Genomic DNA, 24207 nt, shown 5'->3' on the forward strand with positions numbered 1-24207 from the left:
AAGGCTGGCCTAAAAAGTTTACTACGAGCAACACTTCGAATCTTCCCCCCCAACAGACCCTTCAGTGTTAGAATAGAACAGAAATAGCCCGAAGAGCTCCAGCAGATGGAGGAGGGATTTTGATTAAAAAATACATCCTGACTCACGCTTCAGTTTTCTGCAGGTAATAAAAAAAGAGTAGATGAATATGAATAGTGCTGGAGAGAACGGAATGGAAATAAAGGGGGGTTAGAAGGAAAGGCTGAATTGATTTACCTGCTCCTTTCAAATGCCTGTCAGGAAAATGGTGCCTGTTTTGCAGCAGCACTGATGAAAGAAAACAAGCCCATTAAATGGAGCCACGTGAAGTTTGGTGCTGATGGATGCACTGCGAGAAATCCTGCCGGCTCAGTGATGCTTTAGAATGGTACTTTTACACTCTACCTGTTCATAACTTAACGTGGTGGAAAGAAACTTCTTCAGCTGAATAGCAGGGGAAGTAGAGAAGCTTTTATCTTTCTTCTCCCTCCTCAAGTAAGGAGAAATGAAATACCATCACAGTTAGAGCCTGGAAGTGCAGTCAAGCACTTCAGTGTCTTAGGGCAGAAGGGAAAATGAGTAACTTGGAGCCTTGACTTCTCTGATCTCGCATCCAAACAACCCACAGGGCAGGAGATGCACAAAGCACCTGATAAATAAATAAAGCTTTTTTCCCCTAATTAAAATAAAGTACTGTGCGTTAATGCAGGGCAGCTCTTCGTTAAGTATCCTTTAAGGACACAACACTCTAGAATTAGAACCTGAGCCTCACACGCTTCCTTCACCACGGCTATTCTGGCCTTTCCACTGCAAAACCCTCACATCATTAGTGGCTAAACATTTGGAACGAGGACAGAACTTGAAACACACAATATGATTAAAAACCCACATTATTGCTGATGTAATATCCCAGATCCTATTATTGTTCTTGGGCTGGGAGAAAGAATCTAATTAAACATTTATTTAATAGCAAAATACAAATTAAAACATCAACGTCGAACAGTAACAAGATGCCAACGAGCAAATAGGTATCTTTCACCATGAAAAACGCGTGTCTTGTTCACAAAGACAGCTCAGATCTCACCTGGAAGTGTGTGCCCTGAGCATGGCACAGAACCCACCCTGATGTTAAAGCAGCAACTTGAGTGAGTGAGCTGCTGTCCTGCAGTGCCAGCTGCAGCTGAGCTCGCTGGGAGGAAAGCTGGCTGCTGTCAGCTGAGGGAATGCTGGCCCTAATGGCATCAAAGCATTCCCATTGCTTGTCGTTTGGTCACCATGGCAAATACCCACCAGATGCAAAGGAAAAGGATTTACCTACCTAACAGTGGTTGTTTAACACCAGCAACTCATGTTGCATTTAAAAGTCAAGACTTCCTATTAGCCAGCATGGACAACATGCTACAGACATCTATAAAATGGTGACGAAAACAAGTGCAAGACACGATGGCTCTCAGAAAACAAGCTGCCTTTCAGTTTCTTATTATAAATCGAGCGTCGCTGTTTAAAAATAATTAACATTTTGAAAAATATTACAATAGAGGATAAACATTACATTGCTTTCTCAAGTGTAACAAAAATATGTTTAAAATATAGGTGGCTGTTTGAGGTACAAAATATTGCTGCGTGTAAAGGGTAACGTGGTTGTAAAACTACCATGGGAGGGTTATAAAAATACAAAACGTTTGCATTACCCAAGTGCATCGTTATATGTTAGTGCAAGAAAAAGCATGTTGGAATTCAAGAGAGAACTGTCAAAGGTTTGCAGAGGTACGTAAAACATGGAATCTTTTCAGGGTCATGCGGATCGATCCCAAATCTCTGTTAATCCTTTCCAAGCGATCTTCCAGGGCTTCCTAAAAGGAAACAGTGAACAAAAAGGGGGGAAAAAAAAAGATTAATAATGTACAACAGAACCCAACAATACTCGTTTTAGAAAGGAAATGCTATTGTTCCTATAGTCAGCTGGTATCCTTCCCAATGCATTCTCTTAGCATCCAAAACCAAGAGCCAGACCTGCAGACTCTGATTATTTTCATGCATCTGGGTGCATTTGTGGGCTCTTGGCTTTCTTTTTGGCATGGGCTTTTAAGAGTCAGACCTGCTCTATTATGATGTATATTTATATCATTTTTTTTCCCTGAATCGCCATAAATTATCCAAACTTACACATTTTACAATGCGATGTGCACTCTCTATGATCACACTGAGGTAAATTTCCTCTTATCTTTTAATGCTGTGAAATCCAGAGCCTACTTTTCAAGCAGACTCAAACTTCAGCCACATTCAGAAAGGAACAGCACTCAGTGGTGCAGTAAAATTCAGTTGTTGTATTTATACCCATTTCAAAGCTTTCATCTCAACTATGTAACCTCGAATTCTAGAGGAGCAACTGAAGAGAGCAGTTGGTAGAAGCTTTTTCACCTGATTTAATCTTGCTTGCAAGGTCATTCTTCCACCAGAACAAGGTATTCGACTCAAAGCAGCCTCAATCTAGTAACAGAAAATACTTCAGCTGTAAATGACAGTTTCAAGTGCCAATAAGCCTCTTACCTGATCTTACAGAGCAAGAGGTGACGTGTATAGATAACAGACACATGCCCAAGGTCGTTCTTAAACTCTAACTTTTGTTACCATGACATTATGCCACACAAATAGAAAATGAACATATATGAGCAGCCCTTCTCATGGATCATTTTGAACAGAACAAAAAAAAACCTTCTTTGTTTGAAAGGCTGATTTAAAGACATTGTCCATTTAGGAAGAAAGTAAATTTACTCCAATCTTTCCACCCACAGTGTGCTTAAGTTAAAGTGATCCTCCTTTAACAACATTAGGGCCAGGAAAGGGTTCTAGTTTCAGAGGTGGAGCAGGAATGGCAATTCTACATTCCTATGTTAACACTGGAAATCAGATGTTAACTTCAGCCACGTGCTGCACGGGCACACAGCTACACCATTCAACTCTCATATAATAACTGTGCTCAGTCACAACTTGAAAATAAACATTATATTTGCCTGTTGCTTTTCTTGAGTCAGCTCATCGAAAAGCCTCTCTGTTTCAGCCAGAGTCTGAATCCTGGTTGTGTATGGGAAGTCCCCCTCACAGGCTGATAGCATTGGTTCACAGTTCCGTGTTATGCTCCTCTCGTCCCAAGCTGTTGCTTTCTTCACTCCAGTACTGACAGATTCAGCACAGGAGCTGCGTCTGACACCTGAACGCTGCCTCCCTATCAAAAAAAAAAACAACATTCCTTTTATTTGTCTTGTAATTGCCTGTTAAATTACTTAAGACAGAAAAAGAAACAACAAGAAAAGCAGCACAATGAGACCTGAGGACAGTTAACAGCAAATCCTCCTTAGCTTCCCTTAAGCACATTCCCCAGAAGAATGCTTAACACTCCAATGGGTCATCTTACAAACCATCTTCTTAACACAGCATATTTTTTTGTTAACAGCCTCACATAGCGCACTCATTAAGAATGACTTCCACTGGTACAGTGTTCTAAATATCACCTTGTAGGCTAGTTGTCATGAAAACACTGGTCTAAGTAAATGCATTAATAAAGGCAAAAGCAGAACATTGTGACAAGAATGACAGAAGTGAGAAAGATTTGCTTCAATCCCTGTGAGGGAAAAAAAAAAATCTCAACTGACTTTATGATATTTACACTTTCTATTGCTAAACATTGCATTACAGATAGGAATTTTATTAGTTTGACTGAGTGTGCACATCTTCATGTAGGCTCCTGTGAGATGTGTTGTGTAACTGAGTTAAACACAGGAGAATATATTGCCCTTCTTCCTCAATTCAATTCTTTTTGCTTTTCTATTGTGTTTGTGCACACACAGATGCATTAAAACAAAACATATGAATGACATTTCTCAGTTTACAGTAATGAGACAAGATAGGGATGATTTTCAGAAATTGGACTCCATAGAACCATGTGCCAGCTTTCTGTATTACCATAAAACCTGTTTCATCTGGGAGATTAAAGTACATTTCATAAACTTAACAATTACAAGGGACAGCTTTCCCCTCCTTTGGGGACTGATTACCTTCTGTATCGTCGAGCGAAAGAAACTGGAGCCTTTTTCTTGGATTACTATGCTGTAAAGTAGATGCAGGCCCAGTTTCCAGGTCATCTAGAAGTATATCAAACCTACAGAACAAGCAGTACACGACAATTAATTGCTAGAAATAATTGATCAGCTGACACAGGATTTCCTATCTTTTCCTGTTTTGGCTAGATAAGTTCTTTATAAAACAATTTCTACCCCATAGGAATCCCAGGTCTTCCGAATAGTACTGACGGCACCATACCCTGCTGTACTCCTGTTTGTACATTGCTGTGACTTTCTCCTGCAAGAGGCCAAGCCACGGCTCCCAAGCACACTGAGAAGCCCACACAGTCACCCTCAAGAACAAAAGTGGTGCTTCACGTTTCTTCTTCGTGCAGGTAAAACGCTTTCATCTTGCAACTAAGTACATTCCCTGAAACCCTGCAAGCTTTGCCAAGCAGAGATCATAGTCAAGTCATTTCAGTTACCAGAAGATTAAGCTGGTGCATCTTTTAACATGCTTACAAAAGCCACGACAGGTAGATACAATTATCATCATTGATTTACATTCCCTGATAAGCTGCGTGCGAATCCGGATTTACTCCACAAAATTGTTCTACTGTTTTGTCGCTGATCAGTGTCACATCAGGATGTGTAACAGCAAATACAACATCTCACCTTAATAAGCTCTAAATAAGAGAAATGACCCCAGATTTTAATTTGCTGTGTTTTAAAAGTAAAACTTCGCTTTGTACATAGAAATCTTCAGGTGATTCACATTTCCCGTTACTTTTTTAGGGGGACCAAGAAACAGCAGGAACAGACTTAAACCTGCATAAACGTGATGCTGTTAGTTCTCAGAACACAACAGTATTTGCAAAATCCATACCTTGTCACTGTGTTTTCATTTCTGCTGAGCAAATGGCTAAATCCAGGAGAGAGGTTTTCTTTTGGAGATCTTTTAGGGCTGTACGTTACAGACACTGGCGCCAACATGATGTCTCTTGCTGTAGAGACAAAGTGTGTTTAAGTACCTACAATTTCTCCGTGTGCAGTGAGATTTTCATGCTTTCTATGATTCTAGGGGAGTTTCTTTTCCCTCCCATTTTATCTATCAGATTAATACAGACATCATACCTCTAACTATTTTTCTCCTAGAACAGACTCCCATTATTTATATGCCCTTACTTGCATTTTCTTCTTGTGCAACGCAAACTGAACTTCAGAAAAGCACTTACTTGGAGTATTTGATTTCCTGTTTGAAGGAGGAAGAGATGAAGACCTCTGGCCGCACGGGGAGCTGTATCGTTTGGGTCTCTGTTGGTCTTTACCTTTCTCTGGGGATCGGTTGGCAACAACAGAAGTTTCAACAAACCCAACGGTTTGACGTCGACTTGGTGTTTCTGATTAAAAATGAAAGAGTTATTCTTTGATACAAGAACCCATAAACGTTCTCCTGCACTCAGCTTTCACAACAACTGCACCTAACACTGCCTTGTGCAAACACGTTTGTGCTGCTTTACTGATGACTGACTTCAGCTCGTCATTCCTATGAAGACAATTTAACTAACTTATCAACAGGGATGTTTTGCAGCACGTAAGGGACAAATGATGTTAAATAACTGTTTAAATTAACAGACAGTGGAAAGGTTGGTTAAGAAGGCTGGCGTACCGGCCTCCACCTAAAAAATAAGCATTTACAAAAGACAATGTTTTCCAGTTACAAGGCTTCCCAAACCAGCATTATTAGGATGGTTCGGTGCAGTCCCCCAAAACACATGCCAGCACTCATAATAACATTCAGATACAGCACCACGAGAACAAAAAAAAAAAGAATTTACAACCAGACAGAACTTTGTTAAGACTCCATTAACTGTTTATAAACACTGAGATATTCTTAGAAAGAGAACATCAACCTAACAGCAACTGTCGCATTCCCTCTATTTTAAACGAGTCACTTAACTATATCATTTTGAATTCTCCTAGGAAGACTCCAGAAATCTGCATGCTAAAAGAACAAGTGCGTGTTTTATTCCGTCACTGAAGTTTGAGGGCCTTAATGCAGAGAACAATGAAACCAAGATGCATGCAATCAAAGAAAAAAACCAATTACTAGTTGTTGCGTCATCTTTTTCTGTCTGTGTACCCCAATCTTTAAAAGCTTTTATTTCTTCAAGTTCTTTAAAGGCTTTTATAATTGGTGCTTCTGACATCTCACTGTCCTTCTTTTCAACAGTGCTTGTTGAAGAGTCTTCTTGCGAAGAGTCTTTTTCAGGAGGAGAATGGTACCTTAAAGAACAAGCAGGAGGAGATAGCAAGTTTGTTTTATTTCAGCTGTCTAAATGCAGCTTGAACAGACCAAAAACAAAAAAGTAATTAATTTTGAGTTTATAGCTGCCAAAGATCATTAGAGCTGCTCTTAATTTCAGCCAGGAACCTCAGAGCACTGTGTTACAGTGCAAGAGCCACAAGTATAAGTTTGGTGATCTGACATTCTAACTAAATACATACTGAAAGCTACTGCTGTTTCCTTAGTACTTAGGTTCCTTCATACTAGAAAGGATGTTTTGTTCTTAAGGAATAGCATCTACAATACTGATATAAATATGTATTTATTTTTACAACTTAACACCTTCAGAATCTAGAAATGAGTCTGGTCGATTTGAATAAAACTATGTTTTAGAAATGTTCAGCCTTACATCACAGTGGAGACTGAAGGAAACCAGCTCACCTAGAAGGAATATAAGCTTCTTCTAGTCTGTTATCTCTGGGGCTTTCTTGGCCCTCCAGAGGCTGGCCAGTGAAGATTGAATACTCCGCTCCTGGTATCAACCACTTTCGCCTGCTGACATCAGGTGCAGCCAACTTGCTGTGGAAGCAAAAAGATTCCAAATTTTGAGTGGTTTTGAATTCTAGTTCATTAGTATTACAATAGCTCTGAAGATACTTGTCAGTAACTAATAATGAAGTTACATTGATCAAAATACAACTGTTCAATATATACACATTAACATCTATGAAATGCATCACTTCATCATTTTATATTTCTAAGTATCAGTGCTGACATGGGACGGACACCCAAGAAGTCACAGCTTAGTACCAAAAACAAAGGGGGACAAAGCTATTCAGGTCTTTAAGACATAGCAGCACCAAAACAGAAGAGAGATCAACATCTCATTTTTGTAACATAAATTCACAATCCAAACTACAGCATGTATTTTAACCGAACTTCCAAACTACTCTCAGTATACCTGTACAAATTACATTTAGAAAAAACAGAAAGCAATAATTGGTGTTTCAAAATCAAAGACAAAGGTACCTTCTGTCTAATTGGATGATTTGATTATTATTGCTTTTTTTTTTTTAAATGATTTTTGCTGAGCTGTAATCAGCTGAGCAACTGAGAGCCAGCAAATGCATGTAGAAAGACTAGAGACAGTCTGCCAAATCACACGTTATTCGTTTGTTATTTTTCAAATCATTTATTGGCATACGAAGTCTCTGGATTATATCACATGTGTTTAATTCAATTTAGCCCATGGATTGACATCCTGAACCATGTTTAGCCAAAGGACATTGGAAAAAAAAACCAACATTTTATTGGTATATTCACTTACTTGGCACAAGAGGTTTTTAGACGACTCTCAGTAACGTGACGAAGTTTCAACATGTTTTCATGCTCAACCTGCTTGAGCTGAGCTTCGAGTTTTGAAATTGTCCTAATGTAGAAACAGCAAAGATGCAAAGTAAGCTTATTAAAAACCAAATTCCCTGGAGCTTACTCATTTTTTTTATTCAGATATCCTGAGTGGAGCAGAGGAACAAGAGTATCTAACTAATTTCTATGTATCCATCCATCCATATATAAATATGCATTTGAATTCTAAGCTGAATAAGTTAGGTAACCTAACTAGAAATAAAACAACAACTGCAGTAGCAAAAGCTTGAGCAGAAGACTGGCTGGGTGACAACAGAAGGGAAGCAGCTCCCACTGGAAGAGGCTGAGATTAAGAAATGTGTTTTTTCTGAATTCCTAAAGATAACAGGATTCTTACAGTATGTGCAAAGTAGCATAAAACAACATGAAATGCTTCACACCATGCCACTAAAACTGCAAATCTACAGCCTTCAGTCTAAGAGTAAACATTTGGGCCACAGTCTGTATTTCATGTTTTTAAAGTAGCAGTAACACATTCACATTTACCTTTTCAAATCAGAGATCTGGGTGTTTGCATCAAGAAGTTTGTTTTCAGTTGCATTTAATGTATCCTAGAAAGCAGAGAAGTAGAAAAGGAACAAGTCTGGAAACTACACAAATGTATATAGGAGAAAAAAGTAACTTCAATCTTAAAAAATAATACGTTAAACATGCCTTTCTATTTGAAATAAAGTCCTACTGAATGTCTTTGACTTCACAGTGTTTTGGCTGTGTGTGACTGGAACATAATACATTTGAAAGTCCCCCTTCTCCCCTTTGCAGGAGCTCTGAAGAAGCAGTCAGAAGCTTCCAGCAAAAACAAGTGTAGCTCATTCCATTTGATCTTTCCCTAAATACTTAATTCAGTTCATTCTATGGCACATTATGACAGATCTTCACCCACTTGCTTTTTTGTAAGTAACCAGGGCAGACTTACCTTCACCCTTTCATGTTCTTTCCCAAGGGAATCGTATTCTCCTAAAAGCTGCAACAACAGAAAACCGTAAGGAGAGTAAACAGAACCAGCATTTTTGTTTGGTGCTGTAAAACCACCTGAATTCCTTGTCTAATACACGTAAGAGAATTACGGGATACACAGTGTGTACTTTATTATTATTTGTTACATTCCGGTATCTCCTATTCAGAATAAAGGACAGGAGCTACTAAAATATTTATGATTGTCAAATGAATTATCGTTAAAGGAACTGGTAACTGATGAAGCTGAACGAACCAGCAGAATTAATCACTGGCTTTGAAGCTGACTTTGCATTTTGAAATTTGAATTGATAAAAAGAAGAGTTTGCACAACAAATTTCCTATAGTACCTCTAAAATTAAGATAAACTAACAGTACATAAAGTAATAAAACACCTGCAAAAGACTACAGTAAACACTATCACATCACATATGTAACTGCTGCTTTAACTGCTTAAAAACAACCATCAAACCTGCAGCATCACCTAACAGGTCATCTAGGAAGCAGTCAACCAAGTACTTCTGCTCTCTCAGATGTGCATTAAGACTTACCAGGTTTAATTACATTCTGAGCAGCTTTACAAAACACCCCCAGACACGCTGCATTCATAACACACAATCTAACTGCAAATACAGGGCTTTTTTTCTTTTAAACTTACATTTTGAAACATTTTATTTTCTTCTTTTAACCTTGTATTTTTATTATCAGATAGTTTATAAGCTTTTTCAAATGCTTCCTCTAGTTCCTTAAGCCTTGACTTTAGCCTACTGATGGTGTTATCCTTCTCCTTATTGCTTGTGCGCACCTCCTCAATACGTTCCTGCAAAACTTTGGAGGTATTACTAACTCCATAAAAGCGTTCCCTCCAATCTGCCTGAAGAAGAAAAGCAAGATTAATTAAAATGCTTACCTAGCAGAATTTGATTTCTGAATCTGAAATCATCTAAATAGAACAAAAGGGTACATCTGCTGGTGAACAATGCAAGACGTGGCTCATTTTGTTAGGTAGAAAGAACTGAAATGAAGACTATGCTTCCCCAACATAGAAAAATGTCCAAAAGGTGGAACAGATTAATCTCCTCACATTTAACTTCCATCAGAACAGGACACAACGTCTTGCTCTTTGACCAACCAACTTAACTACCTGATGATAAACAAAGTGGTTCTGATTTAGCTAGGAGGACTTGAGAGGTATACCTACACAGATATTACTTTTGCCCCAGTACAGAAGGGGTTTGCTTTTAGGCTTTAATGAGTAATTCAATGAGTACTTCAAAATGAGTACTTCAAAATTAACCAGACTTTTTTTTTTTTTTTTTTTTTTTTTAATTATTATTAATTCTGTTTTAGAGAGATTATCAGACAATATTTTACTATTAAACTTCCTTTGGTTTCTGGAAAGGATTGCCTATGGGCAAACATGATAATGATTCAAGTAAGGAGTATTAAGAAATACAGCTAGGAAAGCCATCTATGTAACACATAGATCAGCCTAGCAATGAAGAGGCACATTTCCTTACCCTTTTAGTTAAAAAGCAACTTGAATTAATATACGTGACCAGGAACACATACTTACCACTTGCTTTTCTAACATACTATTCTTATTTTCAAGGGTTTTTATGCGAGCACTTGCTTCATTCAAAGCTGCATCTAGTTGGTCACACCTATTTGGAAGATTAAAAAAAAAAAAAATGTTGTAATCTCTTGAGGCTTTCAAACAATAAAACCACATTTTAGAGCTGCCTTACTTTCCTCAAGTGTCCCCACTACTTCTAGTGCCCAGCCTGTAAGCTCCTACCACAGAACCCAGCCACTGCCACAAGCACCCAGCACCTCTGCAGAGGAGGGCTGTGGTACCGTGCCAGGCAAGCAGCACACTGGGCACACGTGCAGAGACTCCAGATGGCTCTGAGCTCCACAGCCAAAAGCAGCTGAGAGGCACCAGTTCCACTTGAGCTAATTGACGATGCTGTGTGATAATTAATGACTGAAATCATATCACAAGCTTCTTGTAACTCAGCAAATGACTGCTCAGAAGTCACTTTTAATAGATGGAACCCACTAGTGCTAGAAAATGAGTACAAAAGAGTCCTGGCTACCTACACGTTTTTCCAGTCATTCTGAAGGCCATACATTTTGTGAAGTATTTAACTGTCTAAATGTCTAATATGCTTTTTGCCTGGCAATAATGATACAAAAATCACACTGAACTTCTGCAGTAATCACTCAAGCTACAACAAACAGGTGAGGCACACAGCCTCCAGTAGTAATATCTGGTCAAGGAGCACTGCCTGGCAAACTGCCTGCATAAAGCTACCAGTGAATTTAGGACTTTCCCTGTAAGAAGGATGAAGAGGTGCGATGTCCACCAGCATGACAGACAAGCACCATCTCACAACACTGATCCTTCCATTACAAATTGGTTAGGACTTAGTTAAGCAAAACTTGTCCTGCCTTCAGCAAAAGTCAGGTCCAACAAAGCCTCTGGTCAAATCATCACACTTGCTGCTCTAACAATGACTTTAAACTAATCTTAAACAGATGCATTAAGTAACACAAAATGTATTCTGAAAAGTAAAGTATTAGTATCAAAGATGCATGAAACATTCAGAACTGAGGGACAACAAACGCTGCAAGATATTCTAAATAAGCACACACAGCTTTTAAGGTAGAAATAATATCCTGAAACAGAGGCAGAAGAAACAGTACCTGTCAGCAAGATTTTGATTGATTTCCTTCAGGTCTTCAGAAGCAGCAGTTTTATGGCTTGCCTCTAGCTGCTGTTTTAGGCTATGTATCTCTGCATCATAGTAAGCTCGTAGATCAGCTATGTGTCGAGCATGTTTTTCCCTCAAGTTCTGCCTAATCCTATATTCAAAAATAAGAACAAAAACAAATTTCCAGCTATCAACATGGCCATGTGCTGCCAGCTGTATTCATTCAAACCCAGCACATGATTATGTCTTACAGAGCTTTGCCACTGTCAAATTAAAGCAAAGAAAGCTTAGTCATCTAAAGCAGTGGCATAGACAGCAGCTAAGGCTTGCACAGAAGCATTCACATTCATACAAAGATTGAGCCTCTCTTCTCTTCTACTCTCTAGAAAATGTGCATAAAATTAAATATGCAAATTCACAAATTAACTGCCTTAAAACCATGACCCACTGCATAAGCCCTTGAACAGATATGCTGTATCTGCTTGTCTGTATGCAAATCAAAAGCTTCAGTAGTGATTGGTGAGTATTTGTTTTTCTTAAGTATGGTAATTTTGTGCTTCTCTTGCCATTTGACTCTAAATACAGTCAAAATGAGATTCAATACAGAAATCTGAGATTCTCTACCTAAATTAACTCCCTCATGCAGTCTGATGAGCAAGCATGTATTGTTACTTTATATATAAACAGTACTAATAAAAACATCAAAACAAAAAATGCTCTGACATCCATGGACCTAACTCCCTCTACTTCGGGGAGAGAAGAAAGGGGATGGGACAGGGGGGAAGCAATGAACAGCTATGTTCTAAGCTTTGAACTCTACAACTGTTTAAAAAGAACAAACAAAATAAGAACTTACTTTGACATTACCACAGGATCTTCAGCAGACGTCACTGAAAGACCATGGTCTGGTAAACTCTTGTCACTACACTGAGTAACAGAGGATGGAGTAAGAGTCAGTGTTTCTTCCTCCTCGGTATTTATTAAAATGTCACTGGTAGCATCAGCATAAGCCACTGGAAAGGGAGAGCTGGCCTTGTCTTCATTTCGGATTGGATGGTTTTTCCAGAAGTCCGAACGCACAGCTCTGCTGCTGGCAGGATCTTCTGGAGAACCATCAAACTGAGACAAACTGCTTGTCTGTGAAAACGAGTCTGTGTCACAATGACTTGAAAATCCAGGATCTGCCATAGAGTCTGGAGAAAAAGGAGTACTCTCTTCAGGAATATTGAAAAAACAATGTCCTGGATTCTGTTGACCTGGTTTCATATGCAGGGTTGGGTCCAATGTCAAGATCTAGGAAATAAGTTATAATACTAAAAAAAAAAAAAAAAAAAACAACCAAAAAAACCCCACGTGTTTTAACTTTTGTTCTTGCAAATGGATTTACTCTGAAGGCATTACTCATCCACATAATATATTGCAGGAATTATACCGAATATATTGCAGGAATCATATTCAATATTACTACAATCATTCGATATTGACAAGCAACTGCAGAGATGTGTAACAGCTTAAAATATGGCACATATACTCAAAAGCTTGTAACTTGTTTCTGTGTTTCCAATAGCAATAAAAGACACATCTAGCATCTGTAGCTGTCCTGAAAACTTCCAAAACTACAGTTCGATACAGAGAAGAATTAGGATATCCGTTTGCAGGCTGAAACAGTAAATTCATAGTTACTAAAATTGCTTCATGGGTTACATAAACAAGATAAGTACACAGGCAAGTAAAGACTGAAGACTGTAACCTGGAAGTAGATACAGAGTTAGATTTCTTCAAGAACAGTTCTACAGGCTATGCCTATTCAGTTTAATGGGTAGAATGAACTTGTCTTGTAGGTAGCAGTAAGAAAACCCTGTTTCTGCAGCTGCAGTTCCACGTGCATTTCACCAGCTTCAACAGATCTGCCCTTGCACCATCTTCAAGGTTGTGCTGCAAAGGTGCTTGTTCATCCAGAGTATTCTTAGAGGTTCTTTTCAGCTGGATCACTTCCCAATCTCGTTCATCACACAGCTGCAAAAATTGCTGTTCCAGCATAACACTGGAGGTGGCAGCAGGTGCCAATTAATGGGAAAGCAGCCATAACCTATCTTATCTTCAAACTGAGATGTAAAACATAGATAATAACATTACCTCCGGTGGGTGACTTGTCTGAGAAGGTGGCAGCTGGTTGTTTTCCCTTTGTCTTTTATGATAAATATCCTTCAGTGATGGCTTCATTTCATCAGCAGAAGACAACTTAAACAGGCAAAATTTATACATCAGTCTTTCTGAACACAATTCTTTATCCCCAATTAGGTAAGTAACCTTCGGGGGGTGGGGGGGAGGGGCTAGTGAAACAGCTCAGAATGGAGAAAGACTCTATCTACAGCATCTAATTTAATGTAAATAAGCGTTTTTAATGAAGCAAATATGCCTTTAATATACTAGTCAGTCTCTTTTTGTCTCTTACACCATTTCATTTAGATGAAAGAAGGTCAGTAAATTCTAACTGAAGGTATCTGGGGAAAATGAATAACAGAATATAAGACAATGGGAAAACAAAGGGGGTTTCATAGAAAACTTCACTTTAGGAGGGCTGATTCTATTGTAGAAAAGAGCAAAGATGACAAACAAACATAAGACAACCACTAAAACACATGTAAAGGTTACCTGATCTGGTGATACTTTAGTGGAGAAAACATCAGCAAACTCGCTTCTGAAGTTCTCTGGTAAAGAATGATACATCTCCTTCACATCTAGTTTCCAGTATGAAAGTCCTGATGAAAAGAATCATTGGGGAAAAAAAAATTACAGATTTCAAGCTCACGGATCAGGAATCCCCAAAAACACATGAGTAGGAAGTTACCCTGCCAGCTAATGAGAATGATGCACTCGTTATTTGCATCCAGTACTTAACAATTTTATGAAGTATTTGTTAGCTGAAGTTACCCTCAAACCAAAACAGAAGCAATATACATAATCAGTATTATATCACACAGCATCCCTAACCTAAGGTATAAACTTGTGAAAATACACGAGTATAAACCTGGGTGTTCAAGTTTCATCCTCATTTACCACAAACTGCCATATTTCAAACAGTTCCTGCATGGCACTTAAAACTTACATTACCCAAGGAATAATTCTAGACAAAGAATTCAACAGAAAAGGAATTTCAAGTACAAGACACTGACTATACCTGAACCTTCAGACACTACAGAATTCGGGCTTTCAGTTGGCTGGTTGAGGTAAAAAGAACAAGGTGTCAAAGCAGCATTAGTGGAGTCTGTCTAAAATTAAAAAGGAAAAACAAGTTTATAACAAAAAAATGCACAGTAGGGAAAAAAGAAAAAAGGGTTTAACTGTAAAAATATAAAACAATAGAGAATGTCAATGTTAATATATTGTTTTAAAAAATGGGATTACATTTAATAATGAATCATGATCCTAACCTGTACAATTTGTATTTGGGGCAATCACCATCAAAAAGGTAATCAAGCTAAACCATGTAATTAAATAATACTGATATTTTCCAGTTCACATGCCAGGCCACTTAGGAGCATTCCTGAGTTAAGTGCTACACAAGAACACACCTAAACCCCCCTACTCCTTAAGAGGGGCATTGAGGGCTGATTTACCAATGAAGTGTTAGTCTTTCCTCATCCTAAATCTGGAATCTCTTACTGTCAGCTGTTATGACTCCACCTACCACAAATCAGGAGGTAAATATCGCTTATCATCATAGACAGACAAGATACTACATCCCCCCTAAGATTGTGCATATTCTCCTTCTCTTTGCTTCAGACTTCCTAAGCAATCTCCCCAGACAATTATAGAAGCAATTTTGACAAAGCTGGGAGCAGTATATGGAAAAAAAGTGCATGTAACTTAAAATTTGCTACAATTCTCCCCTTCAGTAGTCCAAGGAAGAAGCTTCATTGCCATTATGTGCTGACACAAGAGCAACTGACTAATGGTAGCAGGCTTTGAAATGCTCATCTCACATTGCTCTTTTCTACCCTACCCAGGGCTTTTTGTTCCATCACAGCAGCTTAGAAGACATACAACTTGGCAAATTCATACAGCTCAGAGAACTAAAGTAGGACTGTAACCATTGAGTTAATGAAATTAAGTATATTTTTAAAAAAGCCTAAAGCTTTTCATCATTTGCCATGAAGTAGATTTTCACCTCAAGGCTATTTTGTCCCTTTTAATGTTTTTATTTAGGTATTCTCCTTTGCCTAAGGAGGGAGAACGGAAAATGTAAGAATTCAATTGCTTCCCCTTCAAAGGAACAAAAAGATAGAGGTTTATTCAAGATCTGAGTTTTGGCACTAATTTCCTTAGGCACCCTCCTGAAGCCAAGAGAGAAAAAAGAGACAATCCACAGCAATAATTAGACTCCTGGTTTGAAATATCCCCTTAGAAGAACATCATATTTCCATTGGCAATTGAAATAGACTAGAAAGAGCAAATCTAACAGCTACCCTTTCTGGATCACCCTCAAAGTGACCACAGGAACGAAAAAAGACCCCTCATTTGTATTTTCTAGTTCTCCTGTTCTCTCGTAGATGGAGCCATTCACAGTTTCAGGAATTATTTCCTCAAGAATAGCATCAGGAGAAAGGTTTGTAATGATTAACATGCTCTAAGTAATCCCAGAACTTCACAGCTACATGTACCATGGATGTTTAGACGATTATCCTTTAAGGTCAGAAACATTTTATGTGGCCAAACTTCTGCCCCCAAAATAATCAGATTTGTGAACATATAGAAAGTCAGAGAAGAGGTGAATGGATTCAACAAACTTGGGGGCCACCATAAGTTATGACCATCTGAAGATTCAGTTGAGAATGTGACTGCCATCTCTGTAAGGAAATAACATCTGCCACCAAAACAAGGTAAGACAAAAACAAGGTGAGGAATTGAATAATGACAACATTAATAAGTATAGGATGACCCAAGAAGCAAAGTCTGTTCACAAGAATGTGAATGGGAGCACCACTACTCAAACTCTTCAAACTAAGTATGAAAACACGTGCTGAATCAGAGCACACAACTCTTAAAAAAAAAAAAGAATCTGAGCAAAAAGAGTAAAATGAAAAACTCAAACTAAAATTAAAAAGACTCACATTCTCAAGCGGTGATTTCTTTGCCTGCTCGTTTCCATACACAGAGTTCACTTCTTCTGTGCTTACTCTTTTTGGTTGGTTTTGTTTCAGTTTTTGTGCCCACGATGTTAAAGATTTACTGGATGGCAAGCAACACACAAACATACCATAAATATACATTCCCATCTGTAATAGAGGAATAATCCCTCCAGAAATCAATGTCAATAGAAAGGAAGAAGAACATGTGGCATTATCATCTATGTTGTATGTTGAGATAACACACCCCAAAACCCAACCCTCTAAAAGCAGGATCTGTTTCATGACACACTACCAAAACACAAGTTCATCTTTATCACCCTCCACTCTTCCAACAGAGAAGAAGTTTTATCTCCACAAAATGCTATCAAGGATTCACAAACAACATGCTGTCCGTGTGAACTCCAATACTGCCCAAGTTTATATGAAGTCACTGCCTTTATACTTCAGCACAGAGACAGTAAAGTACACTGTTAAATTCTGCACAACCAGAGAGTATTTGGACAGTGTAACTGACCAGCTACTTTGGTTCCTTTACATCTAATCTCAGCAACAATCTACTCACCTACCGGACAGAGGAGAACAAACAAACTAAAAATAAATCAACCAAACAGGAAAAGACACACAGTAAGAAAACACACCACGCATATAAACTAGCAAAGAAGGCTGGGTACAATAGCAAAATGCCATGTAAGGTTAGTAATCAGCACCTAAAATTCTAGTGTATAGATAGAACACTGTGCAAACTGTATCTCAGCTTGTGCTTACAGTAAGAAGCAGACTTTTGTATTTTTCCCCAAACACACCAACTACAGATAAGCACCACACATCAAATATGCATCACCTAGAAATGTCAAGCCGAAGAAATGTATTTGTCTACTAAGCACAGAATTTGGGGGGATTTTTGTACAGATTTTTCTTCTAATTCTTCTTACCATCAAGATGCTCCACTCAATTCTCAAGTGTTTCTAGTTAACAGCAATGGGGACTGTATAACACAACAAGTTTGGAAAGTTTACCACTTACCTGTTTTTTTTCCTACACTGAGCTTCATTCACCTTATGGTCAAACTCAGCAGGAAAACCTACAGCGTCACTCCTTCCTGATGTACAGTTCTCTACTTGTTTTGATAGAAGTTCTCTTGTATGTTGAATGCTGCCTACAGCTGCATTACTCCGCAATACTGCTGCATCGCCCTGTGCTTGTGAAGTGCTCTCCATGCAGTCTGTGCACTTGGTAACATCATCAGATCTGCTAGCATTCAGTTCAGAGGCAGACAGGGTGCTGTACCCACTATTCATGGAAGCATCATTTGCAAGACGTTCCTGATACGGATCAGATGCATTTGGATGAAGTTCGATTTCATTAGATCTAAGCTGACTGATAATGCATTCATTTCCTTCAGAGACTTCAGAATTCATCCCCATTTGACTTCCTAGTGACGAGAAGGCATCAGTAGACTTCCCAGGCAAACTCCTGCTCTTGCCAATGCCCCAGTTGCTGGTCTGCAATTTCACTAACTGCCTTATTTCATTCTGAATCAGCTAAAGAAAAACAAAAGGCAGAATTCCCATGAGATCATGCTCTAAGTCACATTTATATTTTGATGTAATTTCAATTCATGTTGCTAGTGAGAGAATTGGAGTACTCATTTCAAATAATTCCTGCTTTTCGAAGCATAGACATCTCATGCATGTAGTAGACAGTATGCACACTACACATAACAGTAAAAGGTGAATGGTAACAACTCTCAACTCCAAGCAGTGAATTACAGTTCTCAGCAGTCATTTATCAGAGCAAAAAACAGGGCATGCACATATTGGCTGCATGCCTTTAGATCACCAGTTATCCACCAGCCACCTAAAGAAATACTTGTTATCTGGGTATGTCATGAGAAGTGGATGAAGTCTTTGGCTACATTTAAGTGTAAAAGAACTTATAATTTGGATTTACAATTTTAATGATTGCAAGGATGCTTTAATGGAAATATAAACCATTATTCTGTTACACTAATAGGAATAATGTACCTCTGTAAGATTATTTACATAAAACTTGGCTTCAAAACGACCAGTTGGTTTGGCATCTGAGAGTGGAGCAAACCTACAATGAGATCACACGAAGAGATCTAACGGGTTATTTAGCATGCACTACCTACAGAGCTATAGCAGTGTATTAGATGAGGGGTGTGTGCATGGGTTTTTGTTGTTTGTTTTACAGTTGTGCAGTGTTAACACTGAAACAACTATATTTCTGTCAAGGGCTACAAAAAGCCTTCGTGCCAGCGTCCATGGGGGAGCCCTTTGGCCTGGAAGTTGCCAACATAATAAAAAAGGCTTAATTTCAGAGAAACTGCATGTAATGATAGTCAGAATGAAGCTTGGTATGGTTGACAGACTTGCATTACGATTAATTCAATTTCAGGTCAGTCTTTCCATGAAAAAAAAAAAATCAGGGATGAAGTTTCTGCCATAACAAAGGGTTTTGGTGATTTCAGTCACAACTTCAGCAGCCATTTGCGACTTAATTCCATTATTTAACTCTGTTGGAAAAGGTTGGGGAGGGAGAAAGAAATGGAAGAATGAGCTACTGGGGAAAAAAATAATGACATTCTCTGCTGCCATTTAATGTTTGTCATTAAGGGTTATTAATTTTGTCTATTAATCTTATTACAATGTGTTGAATTTCCTGTTTTCTACTAGATCACCTGCACACTGGTTTGTTAGGAATAGCTCCCTCTAGTTTATCATACAGCTGAAATTAAGTTATGGTCATTGATCTTTGTATTTAGTGTGGTAAGTCACACAGTTACTAAGTCCCTGCTGATACCAAAATCTAAACTCTTCCAGAGGTATCCTTTCCTATTAAGAAAGACAAAAAAAAAACAGCAAAGCCAACACAACAGATTAGTCAAGACTACCATAAGCAACAGGTGACATCAAACCACTACATTCAGAGGAAAGAAATACAGGGTAAGGAAACAGTGAGACAAAACCAACAGAGTGGGAGAGGAAAGAAAAAAGGCAGAAGGGGAGAAACAGGAGATAGGATAAAAGGACAGTACCTCTTGTTAACTCACTTCAGGAACTGTTGGTTACTACTAGCGTAGAGGGCATAAGGGGAGGGAAAAACAGCAACCAAAATGATGAAGGCATTCAGTATTATGCATTTACAGAATTCTGTCTCTTATACACAAGTATACATTTCTTCTGGCTTAATTGATAATTATGCTTCTGCAAAAATGTGATCCATCATGTGGGTCAATTTTCATTGACAGAAAGGAGAATGTTGAACTAAAAGGTGAAACAGGTGTTCAGCTATTACAGCAAATGCTTTTTCCAATGCTATATACTGCCTAGATGAGGGAATTACATTTTCTGATGAGAAGAAAACTGCAATGCCTCAAGATTCAAAATGATAGTTACTACAATCAGCTTGTGCCCAAAAAGTCTGCTTATCATGAGGGCATTCGAAACCATACGCTTCTGAAGACAGACAAATAAGCCAAGAAATTTCACTGCTGAAATGGCTCCCACCAGTTACACTTTTAATTAGCCACGACTACCTCAAATATTCATCCTGCAAACTGGCAATGCAGACATCCACTTCCACTATCAGCCTGAATTACAGGCCCAGCACACTCATGAGGAAGGCTGGGAAGTGCCAGAGGCCATACTGTAGGGAAAGAAAGAAAGAGAAACACTCAGCCTAACCTTTCCACATGAATAAATCATTACTTACTTGGATTTGATGGTGGAACTGTTCTTGCTGGGCAGCTATTTGTTCCTGGCATTGCTTCTCTACCAGCCTCAACAGCTGCAGCCACCTTGCCTATTTAATCACAAAGTGAAACAATCAAAGAATGATCACATTGCACCTCTCACCTTTCACTTCAGCTATATTGCAATATTATACTTCTGGGCTGGACATTATATGAACTTTTCACAACAGCATCGTGGCTGCCTGCCCCCCAATACATACAGTCCCCTATTGCCTCAGTCAAAGGAGATGGTAATAATGCATCCAAAGAAAGAAAAAGATCCTTCTACACAGAACAATAGCACACGTCTACCATTAAGTTTGATTTAAAAAAAAAAAAATCAATAAGAGAAAAGAATTATTCTGCTTAAGTTGAATGACTTAAAAGCAGAAACAGACAGCAAGAAAGTACAGCCGAATTTTTTTAACACTGAAGCCCAGGACACAGAACACACACACAGCCAGCTACATTCTTCCCTTGGATCTGTTAAAGAGCACCAAATTAAGCATCTGTCAGAAGACATTTTATTGGACCACAACCAAAAAGCTCAAAAAATTTTGCAAGAACAAACCCATGATGTGGAAACTTGATGTTCCCTACGGAGGCTAAAAATAATGATCAAATACAAAATAAAAGAGGAAAAAACATTTTAAAAGGGGTCGAGCAAATGAGCTTATTGTGTGTCAGTTACTGCTTTAGTCTTGTTCCTGATCTGAAAAACAAACCATCTACACCTCCCTGCAACCCAAATGAATAAACGATACGAGGAAAACAGAGTCATTTTTAGAAGGAAAAAAAACCAACTTATCTCCAGGATCACTTCAGGCTTCAGCTGAAGTGCTGCAGTTCTAAAGGTCTGAAGTTTTAATTAAAAGAAATAAAATAACTTGGAATTCTCATCCTATCACTGAAAAAAACCATTTGCAGCAGTACTGTCACTGTAAAACATTCACACACACGAAAAATCACAACAAAATCTATCTGTATGGTTAGTTCACAGCATAATAAATGGATCTGCCCCATTAAAGAGTAAACATTCACATAATCCCTTACTGCCATATGAAACCACCATTAGATCTGTCTTCCAAAATGCAGATCAGATCCATTAATACATTTATTGCTCTTTCAATAAACCTTAACATGTACCTCACAGTTCTTCACACTTTCAGTGTCAGCATTCCCACTGTGCTGGATATCTCGCATGTAGGAGGAGAGCAGCTCAACAGAAGCAGCAACTAAGGAGGACCTGGTATTCCCTGAGTAACCAGAAACTCCTCTGGGATTGGCTGAGGGGCTCCTAGCGAAACATGAGGAAAAACTTCAATTATTCACTATGCCAGCTGTCCAGCACAGTGGCCACAATGATGCTACAGAACCAAAGAATTACGTGCTTAATTTACATTGTGATCCTAATCACGCTGAAAAATAGAAGTGATGCGTTCCTAAGAATGAGGATGTTCTTCAAGAAAATCCCAAACTGCTGCAAAACAATGAGGGATAAAGTTCAACGCTACAGACTCATTTTGAGAAGCTGCACCAGTAACTTGTAGTAATTACAGCAAATCAAGAAGAACCTCTCCTGATCTGACAGGTGAGCCACCACTCCGTATTCACCCTCCTTATTCAGTGGAAATACCTTGGGCACTGAATGGAAAAACAATTCCCTTTTTCTAAGCCACTGCGTCATACAAATGGCTTAATGTACTACAAGGGCTTTACAAAGAATAATTCCTTCCAACTTGGCCAAAAGCATTTCCCCACTCCTCCACTCAAGGAGACCCAAGGCAAAAAGAAGTCATCTTAAGGATGATTTAGCACTTCTTTCAATGAGGCTTTTCTCATCAAGCATTTTATCTGCAATTGTTAACAAAAAAATCCTGAAACGTATTGCAGTGCTCCCATGGTAACTATGTTAGCAAGCATATCACTTTCACAAAGCAGAAACATTAAAAATACAATAAGAATTCCTCCATCGTATCATTCCTTACCTGTTACAATTCAAGTTGCAAACAGAGCTGTGGGAATTTTTGACATCAGAGTCTGCAGAAGATGAAGAAATCTCTTGCGCAGTATTCATCAAGTCATGACTTTCCATATCTTAGATCCAAGTATGATTAAACCCTGCAAACATAAATAATTAAATATCACTCTCCTATTAAATAAACTAAAATGACTTTGTAGTTTGGTGAAACAGAATCTGATCGAAGAGGCAGTTCTTGCAGTCAAACTACCCCAGGGCACGCAGCATCCAAAGAACTTCTCTCCCTCGCCCGGAGCTATGCTTGCTAAAGGTTGCTATTTAGTCAGTACTGTATCTGCTGTGATTCTCACGAGTCTAGAAGAAGAGAACCTGAAATACACACATTAATCAGGTTTTCTACTGTGCTTACTTCAGCATCTCCTGTGTCCTACTGAATCTCTATCCAGGCTCTAACACTGCAGAAAAACCTTACGATCATTCTGTAGAAGAACAGGATGCATTAAGAAACGTCATCCTAGCAGCCTGTGCTAATACAGAGAATAAATCCCCGCTGCCATGCAGCAGCCCAATACCTTCAAAGCACAGCCATTCTTTACAGGGTTTACAAGGACACGCTGCTGACTTTCATGGCTTTAAGCTTCCATTCTTTGTAAGTACACCAGCACATCTCACACTGATAGCTTTGGAAGTATAAAAACCAGAAGGAAACTGCTGGACAACGGACCGATTTAATCTCAGTTCTACTGCTAAAGCGAAGCAGGCCGTAGTAAAATGCTTGGTTGGCAGCTTGCTACTTGAACTCCTCAGAGCACAGCTTCAAATGCAAGAACTGGAAGGAAGTTATTATGGAAACACACATCCTTATGACGGAGCTTCCTGGGATAAATGGAAGCGAGGGGGAAACCATCACTTCTTTCTGTCACAGCCAGCAGTGAGGAGGACACAAAGGTTGCTGTGCAGCTGAGGTAGCGGGGGGCTCTGAGACACCCCAGGCTAAGATCATTGGCTCCTTATCTATCCCAGCAGACAGACGGGCCTTAGCTGTGACACTCGTTTCATAACCTCATCAGCAATCTGTGAAATACACACAAACATAAAGGGAGTTCTAACACGGCTGACAAGCAGCTCAGCTGTCACCTCCTGTTTCCATAGCACAGCATAAGCCTTCATTCTGCCAAGCCCCCGCACGGAGGAGCAGCATTAAGTTAGTGGGGCGGCACTCAACTCAGCGGCGTGGCTCCAGGTGGCAGCACAGCGCCGTGCCCCGCTCCCCGCACAGAACGCCCGCTGCCCGGCCCTCCCCCGCGTCCCCCTCACAGCGGCCCCCCGCATCCCCTCTCACCACGCAATGTGTCCCTCCGCCTCCACCGCCGCCCCTTTCCCGGCCGCAGCCCCTCAGGCCCCGACCCCCCCCCCTCACCCTCCGCATCCCCTCCGGCTCCGTCCCCTCACGGCCGAGCGCCCCCCAGCCCGCCACCACTCCGCCTCTCCACACGCCTAATCCCCGCCCCCGCGCTGCCATTGGCTACTGCCCCTCTCGTTCCGGGATGTTTCACGGCGCCTCCGCCTCTGATTGGCTGGAAGCGCTGCCACTTTGCTAGGAAGGGGCGGCGCGGTGCAGGCGTCCTCACGGCGCTGAGACGTGGCCGAGCGCGGCGTTGCTGCCGGACTGTCGCCTTACCCGCTGCCCTCAGGGCTCATCCGGTGCCCGCCCGCATTGCTGGGAGTCCTCCGGGAGCGGCGGGGAGCGGCTCCGTGCGGCCCCCGGTCGGCGATAAACAAGCGCGGCTCCCTCCTCCTCCCCGGCGATTGGCGGCCCACTTTCGAACGCTGTGGGGCGGGGAGGGGCGCTGCGGCGAGGAGACAGCACGCTGA

At 39.8% G+C, this 24207-nt stretch overlaps 1 protein-coding gene across 5 annotated transcripts; it reads right to left on the reverse strand.

The window, feature by feature from the left end:
- Window positions 1–959: 959 nt before the first annotated feature.
- MPHOSPH9 (M-phase phosphoprotein 9) lies at window positions 960–24184 on the reverse strand. 5 transcript variants are annotated; one of them, XM_072350841.1, is made up of 25 exons: window positions 24014–24184; window positions 22340–22472; window positions 21498–21648; window positions 20333–20422; window positions 19656–19691; window positions 17621–18138; window positions 16580–16697; window positions 14647–14737; window positions 14121–14227; window positions 13602–13706; window positions 12322–12758; window positions 11458–11616; window positions 10325–10412; window positions 9407–9622; window positions 8711–8758; window positions 8281–8345; window positions 7694–7795; window positions 6808–6945; window positions 6190–6365; window positions 5315–5479; window positions 4966–5083; window positions 4074–4177; window positions 3033–3244; window positions 2440–2508; window positions 960–1871 (listed from the first exon to the last, which is right to left on the reverse strand). In XM_072350841.1, exons 6-25 carry the CDS (start codon window positions 18019–18021, stop codon window positions 1770–1772), a joined length of 3021 nt encoding a protein of 1006 aa, XP_072206942.1. In that variant the 5' UTR covers window positions 18022–18138; window positions 19656–19691; window positions 20333–20422; window positions 21498–21648; window positions 22340–22472; window positions 24014–24184; the 3' UTR covers window positions 960–1769. The 5 variants fall into 5 exon arrangements, with proteins under 5 accessions (XP_072206942.1, XP_072206940.1, XP_072206941.1 ...); XM_072350839.1 differs by having other exon boundaries at window positions 19656–19688; window positions 24014–24171; XM_072350840.1 differs by lacking the exon at window positions 24014–24184 and adding an exon at window positions 23753–23825 and having other exon boundaries at window positions 19656–19688.
- Between the last annotated feature and the right edge of the window lie 23 nt (window positions 24185–24207).

This window comes from Excalfactoria chinensis, chromosome 16 (genome assembly GCF_039878825.1).
Source record: "Excalfactoria chinensis isolate bCotChi1 chromosome 16, bCotChi1.hap2, whole genome shotgun sequence".
Taxonomy (NCBI): Eukaryota; Metazoa; Chordata; class Aves; order Galliformes; family Phasianidae; genus Excalfactoria; species Excalfactoria chinensis.

What these genes read in the sequence shown, in the direction of transcription:
- MPHOSPH9 (XM_072350836.1), bottom strand. Translation starts at nt 22,446, where the DNA reads ATGGAAAGTCATGACTTGATGAATACTGCGCAAGAGATTTCTTCATCT. An exon ending in CAGATCTCTGATTTGAAAAG is followed by an intron (nt 7,796 to 8,280) that starts GTAAATGTGAAT and finishes TTTCTACATTAG; the next exon opens with GACAATTTCAAAACTCGAAG. An exon ending in GAAGCTTATATTCCTTCTAG is followed by an intron (nt 6,366 to 6,807) that starts GTGAGCTGGTTT and finishes TTGTTCTTTAAG; the next exon opens with GTACCATTCTCCTCCTGAAA.